The 10,597-nt window shown below is 61.9% G+C and overlaps 4 protein-coding genes across 5 annotated transcripts in view; 2 read left to right on the top strand and 2 right to left on the bottom strand.

Moving 5' to 3' along the window:
• VAMP5 (vesicle associated membrane protein 5) overlaps positions 1-2,203 on the top strand; it is a 3,053-nt gene extending 850 nt beyond the window's left edge. The window contains exons 2-3 of the mRNA XM_019546024.1: positions 819-956; positions 1,230-2,203. Of these exons, the coding sequence (XP_019401569.1) occupies positions 819-956; positions 1,230-1,442 (351 nt within the window). The 3' untranslated portion in view covers positions 1,443-2,203. The remainder of the gene's footprint in view (positions 1-818; positions 957-1,229) is intronic.
• A 522-nt stretch (positions 2,204-2,725) lies between these two features.
• On the top strand, positions 2,726-3,927 carry RNF181 (ring finger protein 181). The gene is made up of 5 exons (XM_019546017.1): positions 2,726-2,866; positions 2,960-3,093; positions 3,272-3,387; positions 3,543-3,617; positions 3,801-3,927. Exons 1-5 carry the CDS (start codon positions 2,796-2,798, stop codon positions 3,858-3,860), a joined length of 456 nt encoding a protein of 151 aa, XP_019401562.1. The 5' UTR covers positions 2,726-2,795; the 3' UTR covers positions 3,861-3,927.
• Positions 3,928-4,249: 322 nt separating this feature from the next.
• On the bottom strand, positions 4,250-8,264 carry TMEM150A (transmembrane protein 150A). Of its 2 annotated transcripts, none has more exons than XM_019546016.1 (7): positions 8,134-8,264; positions 6,951-6,998; positions 6,724-6,810; positions 6,448-6,515; positions 5,864-5,907; positions 5,183-5,360; positions 4,250-5,039 (listed from the first exon to the last, which is right to left on the bottom strand). In XM_019546016.1, exons 1-7 carry the CDS (start codon positions 8,196-8,198, stop codon positions 4,798-4,800), a joined length of 732 nt encoding a protein of 243 aa, XP_019401561.1. In that variant the 5' UTR covers positions 8,199-8,264; the 3' UTR covers positions 4,250-4,797. The 2 variants fall into 2 exon arrangements, with proteins under 2 accessions (XP_019401561.1, XP_019401560.1); XM_019546015.1 differs by having other exon boundaries at positions 5,864-5,991; positions 8,134-8,262.
• Positions 8,265-9,385: 1,121 nt separating this feature from the next.
• On the bottom strand, positions 9,386-10,581 carry CUNH2orf68 (chromosome unknown C2orf68 homolog). The gene is made up of 3 exons (XM_019546018.1): positions 10,363-10,581; positions 10,117-10,262; positions 9,386-9,577 (listed from the first exon to the last, which is right to left on the bottom strand). The coding sequence occupies exons 1-3, from the start codon at positions 10,526-10,528 to the stop codon at positions 9,455-9,457; spliced, it is 435 nt and encodes a 144-aa protein (XP_019401563.1). The 5' UTR covers positions 10,529-10,581; the 3' UTR covers positions 9,386-9,454.
• Positions 10,582-10,597: the final 16 nt, after the last annotated feature.

The following is a 10,597-nucleotide window of genomic DNA, read 5'->3' as shown; positions in this document are numbered from 1 at the left end:
TCCCAGGATTTTCCAGCCTTTCCTTGAGTCCTTGGCTTTAACCTTGGGCCGGGTAAGAGGATCCTTCTTGTGCCGCCACCAACTAGGGCTGAGGTTTTCCAGCCTGGTGCCACCCCCAAAGGTGGGGGGGGCGGGGGCCGCTGGGTGTAGCCACCAGGGCGCCTGCACCAGGCTTGTGTAGGTGCGAGGTTAGGGGGTGGGTGCATGTGTGTGTGTGTGTCCCAGATGCCTCAATTCTGGGATACAGGACCCCTGTATTCTGTGTGTCCTGAATGCCTTGGTTTCAGTGTGTAGGGCACCTGAATTCTGTGAGTGTGTATACATGTCCATGTGCGGGACACCTGGGTTCTGTGCCTGTGTGTGTGCCTGTGTGTCCGGAATGCCTGGGTTTGTGTGCGCATGTGCACCTGTCCCAGGTGCCTGGGTTCTGCATGCATGTGTTTGCGTGTATGTGTGTACGCTCATGTGCTCTCAGACGCCTGGTTCTGTGCTCAGCCCCCCGCCTCCCACCAGGCCGGATGCACTGGCGCCACACACCCCTTCCTCCTGACGGCAGGAGACATCCGCTGGCTCCGGCCTCCCTGCCCGGGGGGGATTCTTCCAGCCCCAGCTTAAAGCTGGAGGGTGAATGGACCACAGGGGAAACTGAGTCACAGCCTCAGGGGATTGCTGAGGGGAAGCTTGCAAAACTGGGACTCCTTGGGGTGCCAAGGCCAGGCCTGTGCCCCAGGGAGGTTTGACCCAGATAGAGCTCCCCTGGGGGTTGCAAGCTTCCCCCAGTAATGCCCTGGGAGGTATTAACCCCTTCTTGCCCACAGGGGGAGAACAAGGTGACCCAGTGCCAGCAGGAGGCAGAGGAGGTGACTCAGATCATGCTGGACAACTACTCCAAGGTGCTGGACCGTGAGGGGAAGCTCCAGGATCTGGACAGCCGGGCTGAAGAGCTGCTGGACATGGTACTGGGGCTGGGGGGGATCCGTAAGAAGAATCACCTTCTGCCATATAGGGCTTAGGACACACAAGAGCTAAGCTCTGGCGGCGGGCAGCAGGCGGCAGAAGTGTCCCCTGCTGGGATGGTCCTTGTCCTGGGGGCCCCTCAATGGGTGCTGAGAACTTTGCACAACAGTGCCCCAATGCCATGAGCTTCCCCAGAACAGTGTCCCAGGGCTGTGAACTTCCCCTCAGCAGTGCTGCACATGCTGATGACCTCCTCTGGCCTCTGCCCACAGTCCACCACCTTCAGCAAGACAAGCAAGACGCTGGCCCAGAAGAAGCGCTGGGAAGACAAGAAGCTGCGGCTGGTGCTGGCTGGGGTTGCGGTGGGTGTCCTGGTTGTCATCATCCTGGCTGTGGCCTTGTCCCTCTCGCTGCCTGGTGCTGGGACGCAGGTGTCAGGGCAGGCCGAGGTCCGTGCCTCTGACCCCATCAATGGCAGCAACTGACTTCTGAAATACAACCATGTTTGGTGTGGACTTTGCGGGTGGGGGTGGGGCTTGGAGATGCCATGTCCCCTTCCTAAATTGGCCCCACCCACCTAGGACCAGGGGGTTTGGGGGGACTGTCAGCTTCCTACCAGTAGTGCCTGGCTTAGTCCTCCCTCCACCCCCCTGTGGTGCCTCAGTTTCCCCTGCCAGGGCCCTCTTAAGTGAGCTTTCTCCCAGCAGTGCCTTCATACCACCCAGTCAGGACCCCGGCACTGAGAACCCTGACTAGGAGGCCTCAGTACCTCAGTTTCCCCAGCTAGGGCCCTTGAAGCCTGTGACATTCCCCAATGAAGTGCCTCGATATGTGCTCCCGAGACAAAGTGCCCGAGCCGGGACCCTGGTGCTGTAAGCTTACCCCCAGCAGTGCCCTAGGTCAGAGGCCTCGCTTGCTCAGTTTCTCCACCTGGGGCCCTTTGAAGACTAAAAGCTTCCCCACCAGCCCTGGCAGTGCTTGGTCAGAGCCCTGACACTACAAGCTTCACCCTACCAGTGCCTCAGCCAGTTCTCCCTTAGTGCTGCCTCAGTTTCCCCACCCAGGCCCCATGAAGGCTGGCAGCTTCCCTATCTCAGCACTGTGAACTTCCCTAAGACAGTACCCTAACCCTAACTTCCCTCCCCCTGCCGTGAGATCCTAGTACTGTGAGCTTCATTAGAGCAGTGCCCTCAACTCCGTGCTGCCCTCCACAGCCCAGCACCAAATAAAAGGAGTTTTCTAAGCTGGCATTGTCTGTCATGCTGGCCAGGGGCAAAGAGCACCCAGATGCCTGGGTCCTTTTCCTGGCTTGGTCAGTGCCTCTGTGCCATTTCCTGTCGGAGCTTCCCCTCTGGGCAGCCAGGAAAGGAGAGCGTCTGGGAGGGGGGGGGCAAGGGCTGGGTTCTGCCTCCCCTGCCCTGCGGGGGGGGGGGGGTTCCCCCAGTGCTGTGAGCTTCCCCAGAACAGTGCTGTGGAGCTGCAAGCTTCCTCAAAACAGTGCTGTGGGGCTGCGAGCCTCCCTAAAACTGTGTCCTGGAGCTGTGAACTTCCCCAGAACAAAGTCCCAGATCTGGGAGCATCCCTAGAACACTGCCGCGGGGCTGCGAGCTTCCCCGTGACAGTGCTATGAGCGCTGCTACCTTGGGCGTGTTCTCATTGGCTCTGAACTCATGACACGTGCCCCGGCTCTAGCCAATGGCGGCTCGACTCGCCCCCTGGGCGGTAATTGGCTGCTGCGGGCCTTTCTTGCCAGCTTATTGGCTGCCGGCCGGGCCCCGAGGGCGCCGCGGACTCACGGCCAGAACCGAACCCGGAAGTGGCTGCACGGGACGGACCCGATGGCGTCCTACTTCGACGAGCACGACTGCGAGCCCGGCCCGCCCGGCCCCGCCCTGCTGCAGCTCGCCCGGTCCGCGCGGGGTCCAGTTCGGCGGGGGCGGTTCCCCGGGCCCTGACCGGGATCGGGGCCGCCCCTTACACATCTTCCGCCCCCCCTTTCCAGGGCTGTGTTCCAGGGCCAGGAGCTGGACCTGAGCTCGCTGGACGCTGCGGACTGGGACCAGCGCCTGCCTCCGCCCGCGGCGCGCCGGGTAGTGCGGGACCTGCCCGCCGTACGCGTCACCCCCGCCCAGGCTGGTGCGTGCTGCGAGCTTCCCCCCAGTAGTGCCTCCCAAACCTCCGGCGGCCCGGGCTGCCCCCCGCCCAGGTTCTCTGGTACCCAGGGGTCCGGTAGAGGAGGGTAGGGGCATTTTTTCAGGGCTTGAGGGCGCAAGATGGGACTGATGGCTTCTCCCTGCCCTTCTGGGGCCTCCAGACAAGGGGCTCAAGTGCCCCGTATGCCTGCTGGAGTTCGAGGAGGATGAGTGTGCCCGGAAAATGCCCTGCGAACACCTATTTCACTCGGCCTGTCTCCTGCCCTGGCTGGGCAAGGTGAGTGCCAGGGCCGTGGGGTGTCCCCCAGCCCCTCAGCTCTTAGGGCACCAGCAGTAACCCAGCCCTGGGCAGCTGGAGGGGGATGGGGGAGGGTCTAGCCAGGCTGTGCCCCCCTTGGCACTGGCACAGAGCCCTTGATGTGCCCCCCATAGACCAACTCCTGCCCCCTGTGCCGTCATGAGCTGCCCACAGACAACCCAGAGTATGAGGAGTACAAGAAGGACAAGGTGAGCGGGATACGGGGGATATCAGGCCCCTGGGGGGTTAAATGGGGAGGGAGGTGCCAGTGCCCCTCACTCCCAGACAGGTGCCAGGATGGTGGTTTAAGTGGCTGGAGTGGGCCAGGAGGCACTGGTGGGCATGGGTAGGGAAGTCTGCGCACTGTAGTACCCCAACCTGATGTGTTGTAGGTGCGCCAGCAGCAGCGGGAGCACCGCCTGGAGTACCTGCATGGGGCTATGTACACATGACGACACAAGACACAGCACAGCCCTGGGACAGCAGCCAGCGGTGCCCATTAAACCCATCTCTGTCAGCTAGCAGGGGATGCTGTCATTCCTGGGCAGGCAAATGGGGCAGGGAGTGGGAGGGTGGTATGGCCATGACTTCTGTCTACCCCATAGCAGCCAGGTTCAGGGTTCTGTCTTGCCATAGTCCCGCCCATAGCAACTAGGTCGCTGCTGCCCACCCCCCCCATAACAACCAGGCTTCAGGGTCTTGTCCCCTCCCCATACAAGCAGGCTCCCTGGCATAGTGCCAGGCCTCAGGGCCCTGTGTCCCATTCCCATACTACCAGGTCTCAGGGCTATCCCATCACCCCATAACCACCAGGCCATGGACAGTGACCAGGCCAGGCCTATGCCAATCTGAGTTTCTTTATACACTGTCAATAGAGATATAAAAAAGGACTAAAAAATTCCCCAAGCCCCAGAACTCTGCTCCAGACCCTTTGGCAGGGGGTGGGCAACCCCCATGCCATGGCTGTGGGCTGGACAGCAGCTGGAGGCGGCTGGGGCTGGGGAAAAGCGCCTCCAGGAGGGAATCAGCCCCTCATGGCACAACCACGGGGCAAGTGTCCTAGGAGATCAGGAAGGGAGGGCGTACTGCACCCTACTGCCTGGCTGGCATGGCCCTCACCCCCAGCCGAGCTCATCTCTACTCCTCCCAGCTCCAATTGACCTAGGAGCATGTTGGCACTGGTGGCATGAAGCTGGCATGACAAGGGAAGGGGCTGGGCATTCCATAATACTGCTGGGTCTCTTTAAAAATGACCCTTTTTTTGGTACAAAAAAACAAAAAAAAGGGGGTGGGGTAGGGGTGGAGCTAAAGTGGTAGGGGGCAGGGCCATTGCAGTGGGGCATGGCCAGGGCACTCAGGGGCAAGGCCAGGCCAAGCCCCGCCCCACCCTCAGATCATGGCAATGCTCTCAGGGTTGCAGTTGAGGTGGGTGGAGGTACTGCTGCTGCCAGGGGACTTGCAGCCTCGTGCGTGAGCCCTCTGCAAGGCGGCCACCAGTGTCTCACTGCTCACGGCCCCGAACTCATAGCTCAGTGTGCCATAGAAGATGAGGATAGCCAGGACAAAGGCCCACTCACACAGCGCCGCCACGTGCTGCAGCACCGGGCTCTCGTGGATGAAGAAGGCCCCGCCTGGCACCAAGCTAAGGAAGCTCAGGCCCAGCATTTGCTCCCACCAGGCCCTGGATCCGACCAGACCCCCGACCCCCTCTGCAGGGAGCATTCAGGATCCCTCCCACCTGCCCTGAGTCCTGGTCCCTGCAGCAGAAGGATACTGAGGACGAGGGTAACTAAGGCAAGGACGGTGAGGGCAGCACGGGCATGGGCGACCCCCAGGTCCAGGGTGGAGGCAGCCATGTGGTAGGTGAGCACACACTGCAGGCACACAAAGAGCAGCCCTGCTGGGAAGGCGATGCCAGCCCCGATGTAGTGCAGCGACTTAGCATGGTCCACCTGGGGGATGGAAGGAAGGGTTTGTGGGGCTAGTACCCCCCCCAGCCTGGCACTTTATCCCACCTGTGCTCAGCCAGTAATGCACCTTTTCCACCCTAGCACTTGGCACCTCCCACCTGTCAGGTGCCCCCTTAGCCTGGCACCCAAGCCTGGCATGTGGTACCTCCCACCTGTATCCAGGCAGGTACCCTTTAGTCTGAGCACTTAGTACCTTCCACCTGCAGGCAACCACAGGTAAGTACCCCCTTAGCCTGGAACTTCATACCTCCCACCTGCACCCAGTCAGGTGCCTCCCCTCCAGCCTAGCACTTGGTATGTCCTGCCTTGTAGGTGGCCCCCTCACAACTGCCCCAGCTGCCCCCATGCTGTGTGGTCCCCCTTACCCCATGGGCACAGCTTGGCGCCCTGCCCCCTGCCTCCAGCCTGTGCAGCAAATGCTGCAGGCCCCCCACTCCAGCCAGCCCTTGGGCCACTTCCCCCCACTCCCCTTGCCCTTTGCCCACCTGGAAGTTGCCCACCATGACAAGGCCAGCAGCATTGGTACAGCCCGTGACAAGGGCCGTGGTGTTGATCCAGGAGCGCTGGCTCTGCTCCAGCAGCTGCCCGTAGCGCAGGACACAGATCACCACCACTGTGGGTGACACGTACTGTCACCTCCCTGCCCCTCCTGGGGGCAGAGAACCCCCTCAACAGCAGGGGGGCAGTTACCCCTTAAGCAGTTGAATGGTTATCAAGTTTACATCGTAATATATGAATGTTGTAGTCCTAAAATGTCATATCAAAGAAGAAGCAGGAGGCATCTACGTGACCCCACCTCACCCCTATGGACACAGCCTAGCACAGGTAGGCTCCCTCCCTAGTAGTCAGTGTTCTCCCTTTTTTGATTTAGCACCGTTCGCACTGAAGCCTACTGATGATAGCTCTTGTATCCTCATTACCCCTCAGATTCTTTTGGAGATGAAGACATCCGCTTAGCTTGGGTAAGAGGGTGCAGCTGGGTATGCTGCCACTGTGGAGCCCCTGGTCACCACAGGCAGTGCCAGCCCAGGGAGTTTAGGAGCCCTGGGCAGGGGAGACAAGCACTCACCCATGAAGGCGCCAACGTTGCCAATGAGACTGAAGAGGCAGCTCTCTGGGGGGTACGTGCCACACTTGCTGTGGGGGAAAGGAGGCCAGTGAGTATGGGCATGGCTTAGTGCTGTGGCACCACAAATCCCCCTCTCCATGTGTCACAGATATGCTTATTAGGTCCCTGCTGGGAGCAATTACTCCCCAGCAGGGCCAGATCCTGCCCTGGCTGGTAGCTCCATAGCAGTGATCTCTGACCCCTGGAGTCATGCCCCTGGTGCCCCCCCAGCCTCACCTGATCAGGGGGATGTCTTCTAGGGTGCAGCAGGTCTTGGGGGTCCCTGGCTGAGCCGGCTCCACGGGGCACGATTCATTGTAAGACCTGGAAGGGGGGCAGGAGATGGGTCTAAGTGAGGGGGGGCATAGCTGGGGTGCCTCCTGCCCCTTCCTGGGGGGCAGGGAGGTGCTCAGTGTGGCTGGGGGAGAAGGCAATATCAGGCGTGTAGTATGAGTATGACTCACCAGTTCTCAACAGGGCACACGTGGTGATTCATGACAGCCATGGCATACCTGCAGGCACAGCTGAGTCAGGGGGAATGGAGGGGGGCACAGTGCCCCCTTGCCACTCTGCAAACTTTCCCCTCCTGTGGGCATCCAGCCTGGTGGTTGGAGCCTGGATGAGGGAGAACCCTTGCCTTGGAGTCCCTGGGATCTTGGTGCAGGACTGGCTAGACAGCGTGTGGTTTTGCGGCAGTCTGTCCTGGTCACCTGGGTTCTGTGCGTCTTTATGTCAGTTTGTCCATTAGTCACTTGCCAGAACACCTGGGTCTGTGTGCATGTTTTCAGGTCCATCTGTCCTGCTCCCAGACACCTGTGTTCTACGGGTATTTTTGTGTCTGTCCACACAGCAACTCCTTGTCACAACACTTGGATTCTGTGCCCCCCTCCCCTTTTTTTTTTTTTAATCTCCCCCTCCCTGGAGGCTTGGGTTCTCCATGCATTTTAGTGTCCATCTGTCCCACTCCTGGATGCCTGGGTTTTGCATGGGTTTTCATGTCTGTCTATCTACCTGCCCCTTGCCAGGACAGCTGGGTTGTGTGTCTCCTTTTATATGTCTGTCTCCTTTTCCTGGGTGCCTTGGTTGTGAGTATGTGTTTGTGCCCATCAGTCCATCTGTCCCTTGCCAGGCATCTGGGTTCTGTTGTCCTTTCCTGTCAGTCTCCCTTCCTCTCCCCGGATGCCTGGGTTGTGTGTGTCATTTTTGTGTCTCTTCTGTCCTCTTCTAGGACACCTGGGTCTGCGTGTCCTTTTGCATCAGTCTCTCCCTCACTCCCAGACGCCTGGGTTCTAGGGCATCTCCTGGCTGGCTGTCTTTCCCTCCTTCCCCCAAAACACCTCCAGGGGAGGGGGGTGTCCAGCCACCCCTGCTTCGCTGCACCCCCTCCAATCCCTCCCATCCAACCCCAACCCAGAGATGCCTGGTTGTGGGGGGCCCCTGGAGTTCTGCCTCCCATCCCAGAGCCTGTGCCCAGAGATGGGAGCTGGTGGAAGGGGGATCAACACCTAACTGCCCCCTTGCATTAGAGCCCAGGCCCAGGCTCCCTCTAGTGGCCGCAGGTGGTACTGCAGGGTGAGGCAAGGACATGGGGTAGGGAGGTTGCAACCAGATCTGACCACCCCCCCTTGCCCCCTGGGAGTCACTCACACAATCCAGATGCCGGTGATGGAGAAGGCAGAGAGGCTGATGGGAAGGATGATCCAGGCGGTCATGGGAGGGCCGGCAGAGGGGAGCTGGGGGGTGGGGGAGGGGCGCTGGCTACTGCCCCTTGTCTCTGCCCCAAAGCATCTGGAGGCTGCAGGGGTGCGGGGGGGGAAACAGACTGCTGGACAGATGTCGGAAGGGGTTGGGGGGATGGACACCCAAAGAACCAGGCACCTGGGCTCCTGCCCCACTATCAGGCAGCATACCCAGGTGTCCAGGCTCCCAAGGCCCAGCTATGCTCCAACTACTGGGTCTCACCTCCACCCCTGGGGAAGGGACCCAGGTGTCCGGACTCCCATCACCAGGCAGCGCTGCTCCCAAGGGCCCGGAAGCCTGAGTTCTCGGGGGAGAATGGGGGCTGCAGAGTTAGCTGCCCCCTAACTCGGAGGGACTAGGTTGGTGCCCACCCTGCTGCAGCCACGTGGCTAACGAAGGAGCCCCGAGAACAAACCCGGCTGGGGGGAACTGGAGATGCCAGTAGTGGACAGGCCCCCCAGAGTGCCACCCCACCCAACGAGGGAAAACTGAGGCACGGAGCGGATGATGTCATGGCAGCCCCTCCTCCCCCTAGGGTCATAGCTGGGCGCCAGCCAGGCAGGGGACCCAGGCGTCCAGGCTCCTAGTCCCTCGTTGCTCTGACCACTAGGCTTCTCCCTACCCCCGGACCCAGGCGTCCGGTCTCCTGCCCCGGGACCCCCAGCCCTTACCCGGCCGCGCCGCGTCCACACAGGCCTTTAAAGGGCCAGGCCGGCCCCGCCCCGCCTCCTCCCGCGCTGGGCATGCCGGGAACTAGAGTCCTGTCGCCCTCCCCCGTGGGACTACAACTCCCGGCGTGCCCAGCGCCGCTACCTCCCCATTAACGTCACTGAACGGGGGCGGTGCTTGCATAATAAGCCAGCCAAGGAGGGGAGGGTGCCGTTACCCCGCCCCCCCCCCGGCCGGACACCTGGGATCTTCGCTGGGGGGAGGGGCATGTGTGCGCCCTTCCGTTTCCCCCACCCCTCGTTTGTCCACACACCCGTCCCTCTCATGACATCACTGTGACCTCATTGTGATGTCACACCCACCATCTCCCCTTCTGACCCACCCCCAATCTCCTAGGCCTGGCCCCTCCCAGATACCTGGATCCCCCTGCCAGCACCCCTCCAGCCCCACCTGCTCTGCCTCAGTTTCCTAGGAGAAAACAGCTCTGGACTCCTGTGTTCCCAGCAGTGTTTATTGGCTGAGCAGCGGGACAGGCTCGGGCCCAGCGCCTGCCGCCCACTCAGGGCCTGGCCTGGCGCTTGTGGAGCTCCTCCTGCACCCGCTGGCACAAGGCCTGGCGCAGGGCAGGTTCCAGCGGGCTGTGGGTGCACACCTGCTGCACCACCTCCTCAGGGCTGTCGTCCTGCAGGGAGAGGGTGAGAGGTTGCAGCCCCCATGAGCCCCGGGGCCTGCAGGGCAGAGTGCATCTCATGCTGGGGCCCCTGGGCATGGCAATAGGTGATGCATAGGCAGGTACAGGGGGCACATGCCACCCCCTCACTGCCGACATGGCTGTGGGTGGTCCCCACCCGCAACCTCCCCCCTGCTGCTGACACTGTCACTGCCGTCTGCTGGCAGTCCCCACTTGATGCTGATGCTGCTTACAAAAGGTGCTCTCTCAGCCTCAGGAGGCACCAGTCGTTCATGGGGGTGGAAGCCACCTCCCCATCCCTGCTGGACCCCAGGGATTGCAGCCAAGTGCCAACCCCCTGGTGGGGCTGGGGATTGTGCAGCCAGATGCCAACCCCCCTGTCCGGGGAGTGTATCCTATTGCCCCCTGCCCTCCCCCCCACAGGAGCTTGAGACCTCTGCTGGACCCCAGGGCACTGCAGACAGGCCCTAAAGCTGCTAGTGCTGTCCCGGAGTGCTGTAGCCCGCCTACCCGGGCACCCTGCCCCGCACCTGGTGGACGATGATGGCTGTGACATCGCCGCTGTCGGCTTCAAACTCGAGGCAGAAGAGCTCGGGGCCCCGAGGGTCAGGCTCGGGGCTGGAGCTGCTCTCGCTGGAGCCCTCGTAGTCCAGGCTGTAGCTGGGGTCTGGCTGGCCTGGGCAGAGGGGAGCCTGTGAGGGCAGAGAGGCAGCCCCCTGCCCCTGCTGCAGCCCCTGACCCGCAGCCCCTGCCCCCAACCCAGGCGCAGGGCTCACTTCGCCGCCGAGGGTGATACACCTGCTGGTCGGGCTTGCGGGGCCGCGGGGGCGTTGGCGTGTGCCTCTTCTTCACCTTCTCCTTGGCCTGCTTCATCTCCCGGTCGTAGTCATCCCTGCGGGCAGCAGGGCATGAGGCCGGGCGTCTCCCAGCGCCCCCCAGCATGGGGGGGGCAGAAGCCTAGGGCGGGGCAGGGGGTCTCAACCCGGGGGCGCTGGGGCTGGGCTGAGGGCA

This window comes from Crocodylus porosus, unplaced genomic scaffold (genome assembly GCF_001723895.1).
Source record: "Crocodylus porosus isolate Cpor-Errol unplaced genomic scaffold, CroPor_comp1, whole genome shotgun sequence".
Classification (NCBI taxonomy): domain Eukaryota; kingdom Metazoa; phylum Chordata; order Crocodylia; family Crocodylidae; genus Crocodylus; species Crocodylus porosus.
This window is presented reverse-complemented; position numbering and strand designations above follow the sequence as displayed.